At 46.8% G+C, this 21,316-nt stretch overlaps 1 protein-coding gene across 1 annotated transcript in view; it reads left to right on the top strand.

Annotated features, from left to right (window-relative positions):
* Positions 1 to 352: 352 nt before the first annotated feature.
* The window catches only part of LOC311142014 (BTB/POZ domain-containing protein KCTD16-like), a gene marked incomplete at both ends in the record, with an annotated part of 43,290 nt that continues 22,326 nt past the window's right edge, over positions 353 to 21,316 (top strand). The window contains one exon of the mRNA XM_084177559.1: positions 353 to 1,196. Coding sequence (XP_084033685.1) covers positions 353 to 1,196 — 844 coding nt within the window. The remainder of the gene's footprint in view (positions 1,197 to 21,316) is intronic.

The raw sequence follows: 21,316 nt of genomic DNA, 5'->3' as shown, positions 1-21,316 counted from the left end.
AACAACTGATGCACGCTGGTAAGGTGCAAACCTTTGATGCGTCCGTATGTTTTTTTTCTACTCTCAGAACACAGATTTTTCAACTACCCAGCTCTGTCATTTTTCCATTTTGAGGGGGGTCTCTTGGACATCCTCCATTAGGCTATTTTTCGACGACTACTGTGACTGGTAGGTGAATGACTGGCGTTATAAGGCTTCTTTATCCAAATCTATGTTCAGTGTGTTAAATTGTTCATTTTATCTTTTTTTTTTATTAAACACCAAGATTCCTTGTTTTATTCCAAGTAAACATTGAAAACAACTTTTGGACTTCAATCCACCATCTAAAATTCGGTGGAGTTTTTAGTCATTCATGACGGAACCAATGGCATTGAGTGGAAACTGTAGGACTAACCCTACGTCCAAAGAACAAGGATCTGTTCAGAATAGTTTCCCAGATGTTGTAGAATTAAATGTCGGGGGTCAGGTGTATTACACGCGTCATGCGACGTTAGTGAGCACCCCGAATTCCTTGCTGGGCAAAATATTCTCACCCAAGAAGGATGCCACTAATGACTTGGCAAGGGACCCTAAGGGACGCTATTTTATCGACAGAGATGGATTTTTATTTCGATATGTGTTGGACTACCTCAGAGACAAACAAGTTGTACTGCCCGACCATTTTCCAGAGAAGGGGAGGCTTAGGAAAGAGGCTGAGTACTTCCAGTTGCCAGACTTGGTCAAACTATTGACCCCCGACGATTTAAAACACAGTCCAGACGAATACTTCCATAGTGATTTTGAAGATGCTTCTCAAGGCAGCGACCACAAGATGTGTCCGCCGTCGTCACTGGTCCCGGCAGACAGAAAAAGTGGGTTCATTACGGTTGGGTACAGGGGCTCTTGTACAATAGGCAGAGAGAGTCAAACCGACGCCAAATTCAGAAGGGTCCCTCGGATTTTGATTTGTGGGAGGGTTGCGTTAGCCAAGGAAGTTTTTGGGGAGACCTTGAACGAGAGTCGAGATCCAGACAGGACACCGGATCGATATACTTCCAGGTTTTACCTGAAGTTCAAACACCTTGAGAGATCCTTTGACATGCTGTCCGAGTGTGGTTTCCAGATGGTTGCCTGTAACTCTTCAGTCACAGCGTCATCCGTGAATCAACACACAGAGGACAAGATCTGGTCAAGTTACACTGAATACATCTTCTATCGTAAGTGGCTTTCGTTTTTACCAGGTATCAGTGTAACTACACATCCCATGTCAAATACTCCTCCAAGTCACCACTAGAAGGCACACTTGTTTCACACGTTTTCCCCAAACATCCTGCTTTTGAAGTACCTCTGAGAGTGGTCACACACACACACATACACACACGTGTGTGCACAAGAACATGATGCACAGAGATAGTCACTCAGTCCCCGGCTGTGAGTGCCAGTGATCAATGCTTGCCAAACTGTGTATCTTATGTGGAAATGGTATTTTCCAATCCACCCTGTTGAAAAGAGAACTGAAAATAGCCTTCTACAAGTTGAGCAACATACTGTGTATTGTGAATGCTGGTACGTGTTGAGGACAGTCTGTCTGCCCACTCTGGAACTGAACTAAATTGATTTCACTCCTTTTAATTGGGTTATATGAGTTCTTTCTTAGTGCTCTGTTGAATTTCCCCATGGGCCTAAACCCATTTGTTCCCAGAAATGTCTACCTGGGAAGTGCTATTCATCTTCCATACTGAGTGTGCTGCAGCCTCTCTCCATTTCTCTCCAAGCCATCATTTGGAGGCAGGATAGGATGATGGGTTTTATAAGGGCTCTCATAATATTTTACGGTGCAACAAAATACCACATATACTCAGAGCTGACAGTACATAATGTGTTCCTTTGCTGCAGAGGCTCCGCCAAAAGGTAGAGCGCAAAGCAAGCTCATACTGAGACTGTATTCCACTCTGAGCTCATAAAACATATCGAGACATGATTTTCTCAAGCACATACTGTAGATTCTTTCTGCTGTGTCATTAAACCGAAGAAGTTGCAGGGAGATGTTATTAGACTAACAATGTTGGGAGCATTCTAAGTTTCCTGATAAACAGGAGCAACAATCTAGAGATTCTCCAAGTTATTCCTTCAGAAAATGAGTAGATACTATTCCACAGCAGGTAAATCTGTGTCATCAGTCATACAGTTCAGATAAGTAGCATGCAATTGTCACTGTCCGAAGACCTCTCCTTGTTTACAGTGAAATAACATTGCTTTCTGGATCCCGTCAACCAATATTTAGCTGGTGAGTGCACACAGGAAGTTTGTAAAGATTGAAGGCACCCAGTGGATCAGTGAAGTCAGTGACAGCCCCTTGTTTGTCTTCTCTCCCTCTCTGCCTCCCTGGCACACTCCTGCTCCCCCGTCGCCCCTGGCAGAGTGCACCAGTTGCCTTTTATAGGCCTCACTGCTCTGTCTCGGCGTCTGCGTCGCCTGCTATCCCTTGCAAGCTAATTTATTTACCAATTTGTCACATGGTTAGAATGATTGATAATCAATCATTTGCAATGACATTATGAGGACTCACTCCTTGGGCCTGCATGTCGAAGACATAATACATCATGCTATCATTTTTGGGGGCAGAACAATAATTTCTAAACTGTTTGCAAAATGGCTAATTTCGCCTGGGTCCCTCCTCTTGGTGTAAATGTGTACATTAAATGATTACGTTAGAGAAGATTCTGCCATTGCAAACTGCCTTTCGTATGTTGATGGAAATTATGTGTGACAGAGAACTCCATTAGCTTAGAACACACAAATGAATCATTATCCTGTAATGTGTTGTGGCAGGTGGGAAGCAGGGTGCATGGCACCATTTGTGACCCGACACTTTCAAGACGTTAACACCTCATCAGAGTGGCATCATAAAAACACACATGCACCGGTTTCAGCTGGATCAAGGTGCTAAAAGTAATGAGCGTCTTGCAGTAAAATGTTGGTGTGACATTTTGGGAAGGAGCCCTATGCTGTTTGCCTGTTTCAACCGATTTGCTTAGCTGGAAATAGGGCGTGACAGCGCAATGGCTGCTCTTGATAGGTGCAGCTGCTCCACAGTCCAGTCTGTCAGGGGAGCAGTCACCGAACCCAAAGTCTGCATTATTCAGACAGAACCAGAGAGGCAGGGGAAGAGAGGAGAGAGGAAGGATATCTGCATAGGATGGAATGGATTGTCTGGCTGGCCCTTGACCTGCTCTCCAAACTGTGTAATGACTGCAATCCCAGGCCCAAAGGCAATATTGGGAACTCTGGAGATGCTGTGCATTTGACTAAGAAAGACCTGTTGAGGGAGAGATTGCATAGCGCAAACAACCTGCTCCCACATTCTATCAGTCCATTTTCTTCACTGACGTTTTCTACGCATGGTGGATTGAAAAGGCAGATGCCTCTGCTGTTGTGATGGAGTAAGTGCTCTCTGGTGCAGCAGATAATGGGACAATGAGTTGCTGGAGGGACTTCACAAATACACTGATGCTACCATGCATAGCATAACACTGGGCACTTGGCTTGGGCAGGGTATTAAAAAAACATTTGTTAAAAAAGGACTGAAAGATACGTGCATATCATTGCATTATTGGATATCTGTTGAGGTTAGAGTAGGTGCTCGATAAATCCTATTTTGCAATTGATGCACTTAACCAATCAAATGGTAATCAGCATCTAAAAACTTAGAGGAAGGAGACCTCTGATTCATATACACAACATATCCCAAGTCTGTCTGTAGACAGCAATCATTTCTGTGTCCAGAAATGTAATCTTCAACCAAGGAAGTACATGTCACCAACTTTTGAATGTGGATATCCACATGGTGATGATACTGACCCTTCATACCCATCAAACTTTAAGTACCCATCTCAACTGCTTCATACTGCTCAGTTTGGTACCCATTTCACCAGAAAGTGGCCATGAAGTCTCCCATTTGGAGAGCAGAGTTACTCTTGTTGTCGTTCTAGAGGAAAGAATTGCAATGGGCCCACCAAAGAAAAATGAGCCTTTAGAAAGAGATTATTCTCTTTATATTATTATATTATTATATTATTATATTATTATTATTATTATTATATTATTATTATTATTATATTATTATTATTATTATTATTATTACTATTATTATTATTATTATTATTATTATTCTCTCCGCTCACTTTAACATGTTTACGTTGCTCTGGTGTGCTGAATCATTTCTACCTACAGTGCCTTGCAAAAGTATTCATCCACCTTGGCATTTTTTCCTATTTTGTTGCATTACAACCTGTAATTGAAATTGATTTTTATTTGGATTTCATGTAATGGACATACACAAAATAGTCCAAATTGGTGAAGTGAAAAAAAAAAAAAATTGTTTCAAAAAATTCTGAAACATAAATAACTGAAAAGTGGTGCATACATATGTATTCACCCCATTTGCTATGAAGCCCCTAAATAAGATCTGGTGCAACCAATTAAATCACGGACCAGGCAAGGAGGGCATTAATTAGAGAGGCAACAAAGAGACCAAAGATAACCCTGAAGGAGCTGCAAAGCTCCACAGCGGAGATTGGAGTATCTGTCCATAGGACCACTTTAAGCCGTACATGCCACAGAGCTGGGCTTTACGGAAGAGTGGCCAGAAAAAAGCCATTGCTTAAAGAAAGAAATAAGCAAACACATTTGGTGTTCGCCAAAAGGCATGTGGGAGACTCCCCAAACATATGGAAGAAGGTACTCTGGTCAGATGAGACTAAAATTGAGCTTTTCGGCCATCAAGGAAAACGCTATGTCTGTCGCAAACCCAACACCTCTCATCACCCAGAGAACACCATTCCCACAGTGAAGCATGGTGGTGGCAGCATCATGATGTGGGGATGTTTTTCATCGACAGGGACTGGGAAACTGGTCAGAATTGAAGGAATGATGGATGGCGCTAAATACAGGGAAATTCTTGAGGGAAACCTGTTTCAGTCTTCCAGAGATTTGAGACTGGGACGGAGGTTCACCTTCCAGCAGGACAATGACCCTAAGCATACTGCTAAAGCAACACTTGAGTGGTTTAAGGGGAAACATTTAAATGTCTTGGAATGGCCTAGTCAAAGCCCAGACCTCAATCCAATTGAGAATCTGTGGTATGACTTAAAGATTGCTGTACACCAGCAGATCCCATCCAACTTGAAGGAGCTGGAGCAGTTTTGTCTTGAAGAATGGGCAAAAATCCCAGTGCCTAGATGTGCCAATATTATAGATACCCCAAGAGACTTGCAGCTGTAATTGCTGCAAAAGGTGGCTCTACAAAGTATTGACTTTGGGAGTGGGGGTGAATAGTTATGCACGCTCAAGTTTTCTGTTTTTTAAAATCTTATTTCTTGTTTGTTTCACAATACAAATTATTTTCAAAGTGGTAGGCATGTTGTGTAAATCAAATGATACAAACCCCCCAAAAATCAATTTTAATTCCAGGTTGTAAGGCAACAAAATAGGAAAATGCCAAGGAGGGTGAATACTTTCGCAAACCTCTGTATTAAGGAACTGTGGAGATGTTCTTGAGAATTCAACACTTGTTTAGCCAATTTCAAATTTATGAAAAGCTATCCAGCGTCTTAGGCTGGGGCAAGTTAATATTGTTTCAAAAAGGTTTATTTCAAAAGAATCCCAGTGAAGATACCACCAACATATGACCAGTGGTTCTTCCTTGATGGCATAGCTTCACATCCATGTCTTACATAACAAATGCAAATACTTCACTCTATAGTAGGGATGGGCAACTCCATTCCTCAGGGGCCTGATTGGTATCACACTTTTGCCCCAGCCCCAGCTAACACACCTGACTCCAACAATCTACTAATCATGATCTTCAGTTTAGAATGCAATTAGTTTAATCAGCTGTGTTTGCTAGGGATGGGGAAAAAGTGTGACACCACTCTGGCCCCCGAGGACTGGAGTTGCACATCCCTGCTCTATAGCCTGATGACCCTTGGCATTGTTGACATGGATTTGAGAAGTAGTATTGAAATGGATCAAGATTCTAGTAAGAATACAGTCCTTTATCCTGAAACCTGAGCTTCATGTCCATCTGTGAATGTGTGGTCCTGGAATATATGATTTTCCAATCTTCATGGATGACAGAGTTTGTTTTCACTGTGTGTGTTTGTGATAGTACAAATGTAGGACATTAATTTGATCACTATTTTGTTGCTGAGAATGTTCCTATACCGCAGGAAATGCAGATGAGCTTTGAGATTTACATACATTTACTGAGAACCCACACTAACACACGGTTATATTAACAGGATTGCACTTTTCATGTAGCCTACTTTTGGCCAGATAATAGCCTAACCACTGATCAAGCAACAAGGTGGCAGGTAGCCTAGCGATTAGAGCATTGGGCCAGTAACCGAAAAGTCGCTAGGTTGAATCCCCGAGCAGACAAGGTGAAAAATCTGTCGATGTGCCCTTGAGCAAGGCACTTAAACCTAATTGCTCCAGGGTTGCTGTTCAATGGCAAACCCTGGCTGTGACCCTGCTCTCTGAGTGTCTCAGGAAGAGTGGGATATGCAAAAAACACATTTCTAATTCACGTGTGAAATAGGACCAATATAAGCACCTACCAAATTATTGTTGTTATGGAGTAAACGTTGAAATTCTGTTGCTGCAGGATTATGTTGCTGTGAAAGTATAGGTCAAATTAAGATCCTACATTTGTAAGCTACTGTAGATGTTCCAGCTTTGAAAGTCCCCTTACATGTTTCAAAGAGCTACATACTGAGCCTCAGAGAAATCTCCTATGCACTTAGAATTTTTCATCCCTTGTGTTGCACTTGAGCAAACGTATAGAATATTTCAAGACTCAGGAGGCAATGATGTACTGGCTTTAGACCCAGCTATTTGAATACTGTGAGAAGTCAGCAGGGCCATGGTAAAGATACCCAACATGCCTCGGCGGTATACCTCTAATTGTGAGATCAGCGTGTTCAGCTCTGATGATGGAGGCCCAAGGCGTTGGTAATGTATGCAGGATGGTGTGCGTGCCTGTGGAGGGGAATGTGTGTGTGTGTGTGAGAGTGTGAGGAAGAAGCAAACAGAGCAGACAATTATCAAAATCCATCACCCCTGAATCAGATTTTAGCCCATTAGAGATGTTACAGGCTGACATTTCTGTGCAGAGCTACCGTTTAATCCCTACGCCTCTCTCCTCGGTGCTGCCAGGACGTCTGCAATCAGCACACATCCTGTCCAGCAGAATGCCAACCAGTGACATCGTAGCTGGATCCTCAGCAGTTAGCCTGCAATACAGAAATGGTCAACGCTGGTTAAGCTTTTAAACTGTGAAACAGGGAGATAAGCACAGCTTAGTGGTTAAGAGCGTTGTGCCAGTAACCGAAAGGTCGCTGGTTCTAATCCCCGAGCCGACTAGGTGAAAAATCTGTCGATGTGCCCTTGAGCAAGGCACTTAACCCTAATTGCTCCTGGAAGTCGCTCTGGATAAGAGCGTCTGCTAAATGACTGAAATGAAATACGTGCTAAACTCATATGGTATAATGATCTGTCCTGGTCTGTACCAGCGAGGGGCACGGATCATTCCTCCTGATTATATTGCACCAAGGCCAACTGAATGAACACTTTATTGTTTTGATTCATTGGCTTCAGAGAGTTTATAGCTCTCTCTTTTGTCTTCAAAACCCAATATTGAGTGGCTCAGCTTCTCCCCACATCCTCCTCTCGTGTCTGGTTTCCCTTGAACTCTTACAGAGGGTGAACTATTTCCTCCTTCTTTCAGAAGCAGACGTAATGCTAAAAGCCACGCTAACAGCTTGCTGCATTAGTGGTTCCAGAAAAGGTTTGTCTCATTCCCAGGCAGCATCAGGCACTGCGTAACTACACTAAGAGCTACAGAACAGATGCACTCTGCCGTCCAGGGAGTTTAATGCTACTCGATTCTCGGATCAAGCATTTGTGCTCTTTCTGTAGCATTTAGAGCATGTAAACGCTGTGCAGATAGATAGCTGGGCCGACTGGCCTCTCCAGTATTGGAGTATGCTGAATTTCCATAGATTTTTTAACGTCACCTGAAGCATGCAGAGCCGGGGGGGCTGATGGGTGGGGGGCTGTTGTTTTAGTCTCCTCTCTCACTGCAATGCTTCATTACCTCATTATTTCCACCTTAGCAATTACTGGTGCTGTTCTACTTCACACAGATCCTCAAAGACAAATTTCCACATTGCGTGGACAATAAAGTTTTTCTAATTCTAAATGATAATTCTTATGACTGTGTCATTGTGCCACTGCTGCCCCACAATGCAAGGTTACCAAGTCTATTTATGTAGTGTTGCAACCTGGTCTCAGTGGCTAGAAAGGAGTGAGATACAATATTGCCATTGTTTTCTGTATGAATGTAATGGCTTTCGATAAGGTTCACATTACTTGCGTATAGATACGGCATTAAGTATAGTATACACCATTTCTGGTTTTGAATTCTACTGTCAACAGTTGCATTGGTGAGGTAAAATCGGTCGTAGATGATTCACAACTAAATAAACGGCTTCCTTAAATTTGACAGTTTGAAACAATTGGAAGCTTCTAAATCTTAAGGTAAACCATACTGCATTGGACATACACGGCTGATGTACCTGGCTGTAGATCGTAAGGTAAACCATACTGCATTGGACGTAGATGGCTGATGGAGCTGATTGACGTGGCTGGACTAAAGCTTATATTGTGTCCCTCTGCCAATGGTTGATTTATAGAGGGACCTGGAAAAGGAGGAAACTCAGTGGAGGTGCTCTCTGTCTGTCTCCTGCCTCATCTTACTTTATACACATTTTTACAAGGTTGATGAGGGGGTGCTGTTTGTTCCTATCTGCAGCTCCTGAGAAACTCTCCTGAGTGCAGAACTGATTTCCTCTCGACCCCTCTGTGACACAGAAAAATGGCCCAGATTGTCACCGTCAATCATGAGATGAAATTGTCACCCTGCCTGTCTGTATTTGGCAGACAGTAAATTACTGCAGAAGAATGGCTCAGCTTGTCATCGCCTTTGCACAATAAGTTCCCATTAGACCCCAGCCAGCTGGGAGTTCCTGGGTCACCCACACACGCTTACTGTAGGATCCCTTGAGCTATATTGCATGAATAAGTCTAATGACTTATTCCCATGAGCTCATGAAGGATGAGGTTCTAGAACGGGTGGGTTTATGACGTGAATTGATGCATCTTCTATACCCTCCATACTCAACTTTTTATTTTTCTTTATTTTTTTACTAGGTCGGGCTTCGAACCCTGGTATCATATAAACACACATAAGACATGGAAGAATGCGTAGAATTGCAGGAAATAGGCTTTAAAACAACACATCTCTGGCCCAGCAAAATGTGTAGAATTGCGGGAAATTAGCTTTAAAACTGCAACATTTTCTCTCCGTCAACAAGAGGGGTGTGAACAGTTTGGGGTCGCATGGGTTGCGATGTTGGGGTTTGTTACTACGCCGATAAATTACATTATCCATCCGGACCTTTGCCACCTAGGACATTTGTGTGACCGGACCTTCTAAAATAGTACTTGAGTATCCCTGTTCGATACTGTATGTAGTTCTGATTTCAAGTTCAAGCTTTATTTCTTAGTCTGGGGCGGCAGGTAGCTTAGTGGTTAAGAGCGTTGTGCCAGTAACCGAAAGGTCGCTGGTTCTAATCCCCGAACCGACTAGGTGAAAAATCTGTCGATGTGCCCTTGAGCAAGGCACTTAACCCTAATTGCTCATGGAAGTCGCTCTGGATAAGAGCGTCTGCTAAATAATGTAAAATGTCTATCTACAGGATATACATGATATACGCCGTCCAATGAAATGCTTACTTGCAGATAATTCTGATTTGAAGCTAATAAAGTACATCCAAACTGAATTGATGCCTTTTTGAATTCACACTGAAAAGTAGACATTTAGAAGTAGTAAACTTTGTAGCTTTGTACTACATAGCTATAGATACACGTATAAAACATAGTCTACTGTGGATATTCAAAGATTTTATGTATATTTAAATTTATATTTATTCAGTTTTATGTATATTTGAATTGAATATGCAAACATAATTGAATTATGTTACACAGCTGGTGTGTCGGTCAGTGCAGTATATGAGCTTCATATAACATCTTACTGAAGTTTTATGGATCATTACTTTATTTCTAAACATGAAGTTATTCCCTATGAATCTTCCCTCATACACACGCATTATGTGGATCAAAAATTACAAGGTCACATGGTTTGGAAAAAGTAAGAAATCTCATCTAACGTTATCAACTCATATTTCCTTTCAGTTCAGTAGCTTTTGTGGCATTTAGAGTACAATTGATCACCCGATGTGTGCCCTCTGACAGGTTGGGAAACTGCTTGGCAAATTGCCTGAGCCTCCCAGCCCTCTGGGAGACCTGATACAAGAAAACCAATTTGAGAGAAATTCAGTAAACAGTGAATAATACAGGGTGCAGATACATTCTCTCACTTAAATGTGAAATATGCAGAAATCGATTTCCTGATTGCTAAAATTCTAACAGTTTGCCTAATTTCAGTTTATGTGACAAAAAAATATATTTCTGTCTGTAATAAAGCCCTTTTGTGGGGAAAAAGTCATGTGAAACCTTCCAGCCATTACGGACTGATTGGCAGGATGGGTGCCAGCCTGCCAGGGAAATGCTCTTTTCAAAAAGGCACCGTCAGCTGAGCTCTGATGACTGTCTGGAATGTGGCCACATCTAAACATACAGTGAGGGAAAAAAGTATTTGATCCCCTGCTGATTTCGTACGTTTGCCCACTGACAAAGACATGATCAGTCTATAATTTTAATGGTAGGTTTATTTGAACAGTGAGAGACAGAATAACAACAAATAAATCCAGAAAAACGCATGCCAAAAATGTTATAAATTGATTTGCATTTTAATGAGGGAAATAAGTATTTGACCCCTCTGCAAAACATGACTTAGTACTTGGTGGCAAAACCCTTGTTGGCAATCACAGAAGTCAGACGTTTCTTGTAGTTGGCCACCAGGTTTGCACACATCTCAGGAAGGATTTTCTCCCACTCCTCTTTGCAGATCTTCTCCAAGTCATTAAGGTTTCGAGGCTGACGTTTGGCAACTCGAACCTTCAGCTCCCTCCACAGATTTTCTAGGGGATTAAGGTCTGGAGACTGGCTAGGCAACTCGGGGACCTTAATGTGCTTCTTCTTGAGCCACTCCTTTGTTGCCTTGGCCGTGTGTTTTGGGTCATTGTCATGCTGGAATACCCATCCACGACCCATTTTCAATGCCCTGGCAGAGGGAAGGAGGTTCTCACCCAAGATTTGACGGTATATGGCCCCGTCCATCGTCCCTTTGATGCGGTGAAGTTGTCCTGTCCCCTTAGCAGAAAAACACCCCCAAAGCATAATGTTTCCACCTCCATGTTTGACGGTGGGGATGGTGTTCTTGGGGTCATAGGCAGCATTCCTCCTCCTCCAAACACGGCGAGTTGAGTTGATGCCAAAGAGCTCGATTTTGGTCCATCTGACCACAACACTTTCACCCAGTTCTCCTCTGAATCATTCAGATGTTCATTGGCAAACTTCAGACGGGCCTGTATATGTGGTTTCTTGAGCAGGGGGACCTTGCGGGCGCTGCAGGATTTCAGTCCTTCACGGCGTAGTGTGTTACCAATTGTTTTCTTGGTGACTATGGTCCCAGCTGCCTTGAGATCATTGACAAGATCCTCCCGTGTAGTTCTGGGCTGATTCCTCACCGTTCTCATGATCATTGCAACTCCACGAGGTGAGATCTTGCATGGAGCCCCAGGCCGAGGGAGATTGACAGTTATTTTGTGTTTCTTCCATTTGCGAATAATCACACCAACTGATGTCACCTTCTCACCAAGCTGCTTGGCGATGGTCTTGTAGCCCATTCCAGCCTTGTGTAGGTCTACAATCTTGTCCCTGACATCCTTGGAGAGCTCTTTGGTCTTGGCCATGGTGGAGTTTGGAATCTGATTGATTGATTGCTTCTGTGGCCAGGTGTCTTTTATACAGGTAACAAGCTGATATTAGGAGCACTCCTTTTAAGAGTGTGCTCCTAATCTCAGCTCGTTACCTGTATAAAAGACACCTGGGAGCCTGAAATCTTTCTGATTGAGAGGGGGTCAAATACTTATTTCCCTCATTAAAATGCAAATCAATTTATAACATTTTTGACATGCGTTTTTCTGAAATTTTTTGTTGTTATTCTGTCTCTCACTGTGAGATAGATAATACCTAAGCAGTGTTTTCACTTCAATGATGCAGTTATAAAAATAGCCTGAAAGGAGCCTTCAGAAATATGACCTTGATTGAAAATGACATCAAGTCTCCGTCAGCATGCCTTTAAAGGACAGATAGGTTTGGCTTGAAATATTGTAAATTGTAATATCTCTGCTGATGGCTACACAAATTGTCAGATAATTTTCTCGGTAAGCAACGGGACAGCTTTGTCGGCAGCATATAGAGGAGTTGTGTGTTTGATTATAATTGTGCCATGCTCAGCTTGCTATTATGACCCACCTTGAAGTCTACAACAGTGTGAAACTGGTTGTGCTGCCCTGTTCTCCTAGGCTTTGTCCCAAATGTCACCCTATTCTATATAGTGCACTACTTTTGACCAAAAGTAGTGCACTGTGTAGGGAATAGGTTGCCGTTTGGGACACATCACTGTCGAGGAGCTATCTTAAGGAATCATTCCCTTCTCTCAGGGACTAGGCGTGACAGACACCCTGTCTCAGAACACCCTGTCTCAAACACCCTGTCTCAAACACCCTGTCTCAGATCACCCTGTCTCAAACACCCTGTCTCAAACACCCTGTCTCAGACACCCTGGCTCAAACACCCTGTCTCAGACACCCTGTCTCAGAACACCCTGGCTCAGAACACCCTGGCTCAGAACACCCTGGCTCAGAACACCCTGGCTCAGAACACCCTGGCTCAGAACACCCTGGCTCAGAATACCCTGGCTCAGAACACCCTGGCTCAGAACACCCTGGCTCAGAACACCCTGTCTCAGAACACCCTGGCTCAGAACACCCTGGCTCAGAACACCCTGGCTCAGAACACCCTGGCTCAGAACACCCTGGCTCAGACACCCTGGCTCAGAACACCCTGGCTCAGAACACCCTGGCTCAGAATACCCTGACTCAAACACACTGGCTCAGAACACCCTGTCTCAAACACCCTGTCTCAAACACCCTGTCTCAGAACACCCTGGCTCAGAACACCCTGGCTCAGAACACCCTGGCTCAGAATACCCTGACTCAAACACACTGGCTCAGAACACCCTGGCTCAGAACACCCTGGCTCAGAACACCCTGGCTCAGAACACCCTGGCTCAGAACACCCTGGCTCAGAACACCCTGTCTCAAACACCCTGGCTCAGAACACCCTGACTCAAACACCCTGGCTCAGAACACCCTGGCTCAGACACCCTGGCTCAGAACACCCTGGCTCAGAACACCCTGGCTCAGAACACCCTGGCTCAGAACACCCTGGCTCAGAACACCCTGGCTCAGAACACCCTGGCTCAGAACACCCTGGCTCAGAACACCCTGGCTCAAACACCCTGGCTCAGAACACCCTGGCTCAGAACAACCTGGCTCAGAACATGAATGGAAACTGCGACTAAGCAGTGGTAATTTAACAAACTGCAATTAAGAGTTCTTGTGTTAAATATGTCCAGGGCTTTTAATTCAGTCTGGCAATTTAATTAATTTCAGGAAATTGCGCACTGCTCGTTTGAAACTTTTTGACAGACACTGACCCCTGAGAGAGAGAGAAGTTCTGGTAGTTTTGCACAGGGATGTTTTGGTAGAGCATGTTCCCCTTTGGACTGTTCCTACTTGCCCGTCACATGGTGACTAGGACATGATTTACATCTTAGTCATTTAGCAGATGCTCTTATCCAGTAGTGAGTGCATACAACTTCATATTTGTTCGTACTGGTCCCCCGTGGGAATCGAACCCACAACCCTGGCGTTGCAAGTGCCATGCTCAACCAACTGAGCAACACAGGATTTTCAATGTTCTCATTTTGTAGGGCCTGTCATTCAGGCTTATATACCTCACTGTGACAAAGCCATAACTGCCGTGTAGATTTGGAGTAAGGTGTTTTCCATGCACCAGAAAAGAAAAATAGCCCATTATATGAAGACATGCAGCAAGGACAATCATGCTTGCCTATAAAACTCTTTGATGTACAGGAATGATAAATAGCAAGTACTAAATCATCCTTAGATGACGAGACAGAATATATCTCACTGTCATGTTGTCACCATCCAAGCACATCTTCTCACAGATCTTACTGTATATAGAATGGCTGTGGCATAGATAAACTTAACAAAGAGAATGAAATCCTTGTCTGATACAGTCTTATAGACTGTCAGGGCGTGTGTAGGTGTAGTGTAGGAAATCAGATGCAGGACGCAGACGGTAGGTTCCAAATGCTGTATTCCGGCCCAAACACAGGCAACAGGGCAACTAAGCCCAACAGCTAAACTACGCACAAGGCGTATAGGCAAAATGCGCACAAACAGGTGCGACAAAATGAAGTAGTGCACGAAACAAGTGCAATCGAGCTCCAGCGCAGTGGAGAGAATATGCTCAACCGAGCAAACACAACACTGACGAAAAACAATCATACACAACACATGACAAACACAACGAGAAACTTATAGGACACTAATCACGTAAAACAGAAACAGGTGTGACACAAACAGACAAAAGCAAACGAACATGAAACATCTATCGGTGGCAGCTAGAATTCCGGAGACGACGAGCGCCGAAGCCTGCCCGAACAAGGAGGAGAGGCAGCCTCGGCCGAAACCGTGACAGTACCCCCCCCTTGACGCGCGGCTCCAGACGCGCGCCGACTCCGGCCTCGGGGACGGCCAGGGGGACGCGGCGCAGGGCGCGTCGGATGCCTCCGATGGAACTCCGTCAGAAGCGATGGGTCCAACACGTCTCTCCTCGGCACCCAGCACCGCTCCTCCGGACCGTACCCCTCCCACTCCACTAGATACTGGAGACCCCCCATCCGACGTCTCGAATCCAAGATGGATCTCACGGAGTACGCCGGTGCCCCCTCGATGTCCAACGGGGGCGGAGGAGTCTCCAAGATCTCATCGTCTTGGAGTGGGCCCGCTACCACCGGCCTGAGAAGGGACACATGGAACGAGGGGTTAACACACTTATACTCCACAGGTAGCTGTAATCTATAACAAACCTCGTTCAACCTCCTCAGGACTTTAAATGGCCCTACAAACCGCCGACCCAGTTTCCGACAGGGCAGGCGGAGGGGCAGGTTTCTGGTAGAGAGCCAGACTCGATCACCAGGTGCGTACACCGGTGCCTCACTGCGGTGGAGATCAGCGCTCGCCTTCTGACGTCGGAGGGCCCGCTGCAGGTGGACGTGTGCAGCGTTCCAAGTCTCCTCCGAGCGCCGCGCCCACTCATCCACCGCAGGAGCCTCGATCTGGCTCTGCTGCCAGGGTGCCAGAACCGGCTGGTAACCTAACACACATTGAAATGGGGTTAGGTTCGTGGAGGAATGGCGTAGGGAATTCTGGGCCATCTCGGCCCAGGGAACGTACCTTGACCACTCCTCCGGCCGGTCCTGGCAGTATGTTCTGAGAAACCTACCCACATCCTGGTTTACGCGTTCCACCTGCCCATTGCTCTCCGGGTGGTAGCCCGAGGTGAGACTCACCGAGACCCCCAACCGCTCCATAAACGCTCTCCAGACCCTGGAGGTGAATTGGGGACCCCGATCAGCCACAATGTCCTCGGGCACCCCGTAGTGCCGGAACACATGGGTAAACAGTGCCTCGGCGGTTTGCAGGGCCGTAGGAAGACCCGGCATGGGGAGCAAACGACAGGCCTTAGAGAACCGGTCCACAACGACCAGGATGGTGGTATTCCCTTGGGAGAGGGGAAGATCTGTTATAAAGTCCACTGAGAGGTGGGACCATGGCCGTTGTGGAACGGGCAGGGGTAGCAACTTACCCCTAGGTAAATGTCTAGGCGCCTTACACTGGGCGCACACCGAGCAAGAGGAAACATAAACCCTCACATCCCTAGCCAACGTGGGCCACCAGTACTTGGCACTAAGACAGTGCACTGTCCGGCCGATACCCGGATGTCCAGAGGAGGGTGACGTGTGAGCCCAATAAATCAATCGATCCCGAACCTCGAGCGGAACGTACTTCCGACCCTCCGGGCACTGTGATGGACTAGGGTCGGTACGTAACGCCCGCTCGAGTTCAGCATCGATCTCCCACACTACCGGCGCCACCAGACACGACGCCGGCAGTATGGGAGTGGGCTCCACGGACCTCTCCTCCGCGTCATACCGCCGAGACAGCGCATCTGCCTTGCCATTCTGTGACCCAGGGATGTACGTGATCTTAAACGTAAACCTGGTCAAGAACATACTCCATCTTGCCTGGCGAGGGTTCAGCCTCCTCGCCGCTCGGATGTACTCCAGGTTACGGTGGTCCGTCAAAATGAGGAAAGGGTGTTGAGCCCCCTCAAGCCAGTGCCTCCACACCTTTAGAGCCTGTACCACGGCTAACAGCTCCCTGTCCCCTACGTCATAGTTCCGCTCCGCCGGACTGAGCTTCTTAGAGTAAAAAGCACAGGGGCGGAGTTTAGGTGGCGCGCCAGATCGTTGTGAAAGCACGGCTCCTAACCCGGCCTCCGACGCGTCCACCTCTACTTGGAACGGCAAAGAGGGATCCGGGTGCGCCAGCACTGGGGCCGAGGTAAACAGGTCCTTCAGCCTCCCAAACGCCCTGTCCGCCTCGGCCGACCACTGCAGACGCACCGGACCCCCCTTCAACAGAGACGTGATGGGAGCTGCCACCTGTCCAAACCCCCGGATAAACCTCCTGTAGTAATTTGCAAACCCCAAGAACTGCTGCACCTCCTTCACAGTGGTTGGTGTTTGCCAATTACGCACGGCCGACACTCGATCTACCTCCATCCTCACCCCTGACGCAGACAACTGATAACCCAAAAAGGAGACCGACTCCTGGAAAAACAGACACTTCTCTGCCTTCACATACAGGTCGTGCTCCACCAGCCTCCGCAACACCTTGCGCACCAGGGCTACATGCTCGACACGGGTAGGTGAGTACACGAGAATGTCATCAATGTACACCACCACCCCCTGCCCCTGCATGTCCCTGAAGATCTCATCCACAAATGATTGGAAAACTGATGGAGCGTTCATCAACCCGTATGGCATGACCAGATACTCGTAATGGCCCGAGGTGGTACTAAAGGCTGTTTTCCATTCATCGTTCTCCCTGATGCGCACCAAGTTGTACACGCTCCTGAGATCTAGTTTCGTGAAGAAACGCGCCCCATGCAACGACTCAGTCATGGTCGCAATCAGCGGGAGTGGATAACTATACTTCACCGTAATCTGATTGAGACCACGGTAATCGATGCATGGGCGCAAACCACCATCCTTCTTCTTCACGAAAAAGAAACTCGAGGACGCGGGGGAAGTGGACGGCCGTATGTATCCTTGTCTCAGTGATTCGTCTATGTAAATCTCCATAGCTTTCTTCTCCTCCTGAGACAGAGGATACACATGGCTCCGTGGGAGCGCAGCTCCTGCCTGGAGGTTTATCGCACAATCCCCCTGCCTATGGGGTGGCAACTGCGTCGCCCTCGCCTTACTAAACGCAATAGCCAAATCCCCATACTCAGGTGGAATGTGCAATGCGGGCACCTGGTTTGGACTCTCCACCGAGGTAGCCCCTACGGAAACGCCCAAACATCTACCCACACACTGAGCAGACCACTCCATCAGAGCCCTCTCCTGCCACGAAATCACTGGGTTATGGGTACTCAACCAGGGCATTCCCAGCACCACCGGATACGCAGGAGAGTCAATCAGGAACAGCTGAATCATCTCCTGATGACCCCCCTGCGCACACATCCTAAGTGGCGCCGTGACCTCCCTGATCAAGCCCGTACCCAACGGACGACTATCTAGGGCGTGAACGGGAAAAGGAACATCAACAGGAATGAGGGGAATCCCTAACGCTAAACAAAACTTTTTATCAATAAAATTCCCAGCTGCGCCTGAATCTACCAGCGCCTTATGCTGGGCATGAGGTGCTACCTGTGGAAAACGTACAGGCATACAAAAATGGGCAACAGAGAGCTCTGGGTGAGTGGGGCGCCTACTCACCTGGAGGGAATCCCCAGTGCGGGACCTGTCGTCATCTCCCCTAGGAGGCCATCCCCAGCACCTAGCCGCGGTGTGTCCTCCCCGGCCACAGTTGGTGCAGTGGATGGACCCCCTAGCCTGCCGACTCCTCCTCTCTCTAGCGCCAGCGCCCCCGAGCTCCATGGGACAAGGCTCGGAGGCGCTGGAGGGTGGAATGGACGGACCCTCCGCAAGACGTCCGCGGGTAGCCAGCAGGGTATCCAGCCTGATGGACATATCCACCAGCTGGTCGAAGGTGAGACTGGTGTCCCTGCAAGCCAGCTCCCGACGGACGTCCTCTCGTAGGCTGCATCGGTATAGATCGGTGAGGGCCCGATCATTCCACCCTGCATCTGCCGCCAGAGTACGGAATTCGAGTGCGAATTCCTGGGCACTTCTCCTCCCTTGTCGGAGGAAGACCAGACGCTCCCCCGCCGCTTTCCCCTCCGGGGGATGGTCAAACACCGCCCTGAAGCGGCGGGAGAACTCAGTGTACGTAATGGTCGTGGCGTCTATCTTCCTCCACTCCGCGTTGGCCCACTCCAACGCTTTTCCGGCCAGGCAGGAGATCAGAGCGGACACGCTCTCGTGCCCTGAAGGTGCCGGGTGCACGGTGGCCAGGTATAGCTCGACCTGGAGCAGGAATCCCTGACACCCAGCCGCTGTCCCGTCGTAAGCCCTCGGGAGAGATAGTCGGACTCCTCGAGGTTCCGGTGCTGGAACGGGCGGGCTGGCCGATGGTGCTGGCAGGGCGGGCGGTGGTGGAGGCGAACCCCAGCCTCGGAGTGTGGTAATCACCTCCTGCAGGGCGTTCCCCATCTGCAGGAGTTGCTCCTGCTGATCCCGAACCTGGGCTTCCAGTCTTGTCTGGGCTGCTTCGGCTCCTGCTGATTCCATGATTGGTGTATGATTCTGTCAGGGCGTGTGTAGGTGTAGTGTAGGAAATCAGATGCAGGACGCAGACGGTAGGTTCCAAATGCTGTATTCCGGCCCAAACACAGGCAACAGGGCAACTAAGCCCAACAGCTAAACTACGCACAAGGCGTATAGGCAAAATGCGCACAAACAGGTGCGACAAAATGAAGTAGTGCACGAAACAAGTGCAATCGAGCTCCAGCGCAGTGGAGAGAATATGCTCAACCGAGCAAACACAACACTGACGAAAAACAATCATACACAACACATGACAAACACAACGAGAAACTTATAGGACACTAATCACGTAAAACAGAAACAGGTGTGACACAAACAGACAAAAGCAAACGAACATGAAACATCTATCGGTGGCAGCTAGAATTCCGGAGACGACGAGCGCCGAAGCCTGCCCGAACAAGGAGGAGAGGCAGCCTCGGCCGAAACCGTGACATAGACATAGGTAGTAGGCCTTGGATGTTTTCAATCCCGACAAAACTGTAATCCTGGTGGAAGCAGTTTTCCACTCAAACAGTAGAAATTAATTAGAAACCGTTTTCAACATCAAAAAATAATAAAGAAACATTTAAACATTTCTTCTGAGCAAAATGTCACTGAGAACCCTAGAGATTTGCTGAGTCCTTTGTGCTACACAGACTATGGGTCTCTGACTCCCATTAACATACATTCTCCAATTGTCATCCGTGGGAGGTCCAATAAAAGTGATCAACGTTGGGTGAATATCATCATGTGTGATTATTCCCTTCAAAATGGTTATATGCTGTGGCCATATGCTGTGGCCTTTTGTGGCCACTTCCCAGTGCTGGCCTAGTATAATACCTCCATACTACTAATGTGTTAGAATACAGTAAGCTCTAGACTTATGGAGATATCTGTCATTAGTGCAATGAAGATTTGCATTAGCCTTCTGTTCACAAACGTACTGTATCTACTTACTGTTCGCTAATTTTGCTAGTGTACATTTGAAGACACATGTTTGCAAGATCATAGTCTTGGCTAATGAGCACACAATTCCCTCTACTGCATGAGAATGCCTGAGTCAACAATCGCCTGGTCTCAACAACTCTTTCCTACCAATGAGCAGTGGAGCAGTGCTAGCTAAGGACAATTATACTCTCTGGAGGCTCTTAGCTGGTTGCTGGGCTGTGATGAGAATGTGTATAAGTGGACATGTGAGGAAGGCTGATCCGGGAATGTGGCCTATGGCCGTTATAGGCCCTGGTGGGATTGAAGGTCAGTATCAATTCAATGAAGATGTCCTCTCCACTGCTTCTAGTGTAAACAGTTCTAGGAGAGCTGGTAGGCCCAGACGACTAAGTTTGAGTGGCAGGGGATGTAAATTCTAAAGAATATTCCTCTATGACATCTCTGTGTTATTTGAACTCTGCCTTCCTTACCAAAGGAGCTGGAGCTAAGGAGGGATGGGGGAAGATGCAGTAACTTCATTGAGTCCCTGTACAAGCTGTGTGAAGACCAGGGTCATGCCATGAGAAGCCAATTGGGTACATTTCGAATCACAATTTTAGGGTTAACAACCATTGATATTAAACAGCCTAGCGAACATTGAGATCTGAATGCTTTTATTGGCAAATCGTGAGATCATTTCAGCATCGCTTCCTTTCCTCCACCCACACACCATTAGGGAAGTTTGCGTTTGCTCTTCAAACGGTTTCCATGCCTTCCTAGAGACGGCTGAAGTTTTCCAGCGAGTCTTCCAGACATCAAAGCCTAGTCAGGTTTCAGAGAGAGAGAGAGAGAGAGAGAGAGAGAGAGATAGAGAGAGAGAGAGAGGGGGGAGAGTGAGAAGAGACGAGAGAGAAGGAGAGAAAATCGAAAACACGTCAGCAAGACATTCTGTTTTCACATTCACTCAGGCACGGAGGGAGGAAATGCACTGCACACTTCATAATGCAGCACTCACACACGGTAACTGAATTAGCTCTGCAGCAAAGCATCAGCAGCACCAGTGGAGGGAGAAAGACAATCTGTCCGGTTCTGCCTTTTATGGCTCTCTGACTGCATGCGCTTTGAGGAACCGTGGCTCTGAGGAAAATGTCCCCAGCCGTCCCTAATGACTTAAGACAAACACAAGTTAATCCTCTCTGAGAAAAAGAACATTTCTAGTCCGATGTGCCA

This window comes from Coregonus lavaretus, assembly GCF_964263955.1.
Source record: "Coregonus lavaretus genome assembly, chromosome: 15".
Classification (NCBI taxonomy): domain Eukaryota; kingdom Metazoa; phylum Chordata; class Actinopteri; order Salmoniformes; family Salmonidae; genus Coregonus; species Coregonus lavaretus.
This window is presented reverse-complemented; position numbering and strand designations above follow the sequence as displayed.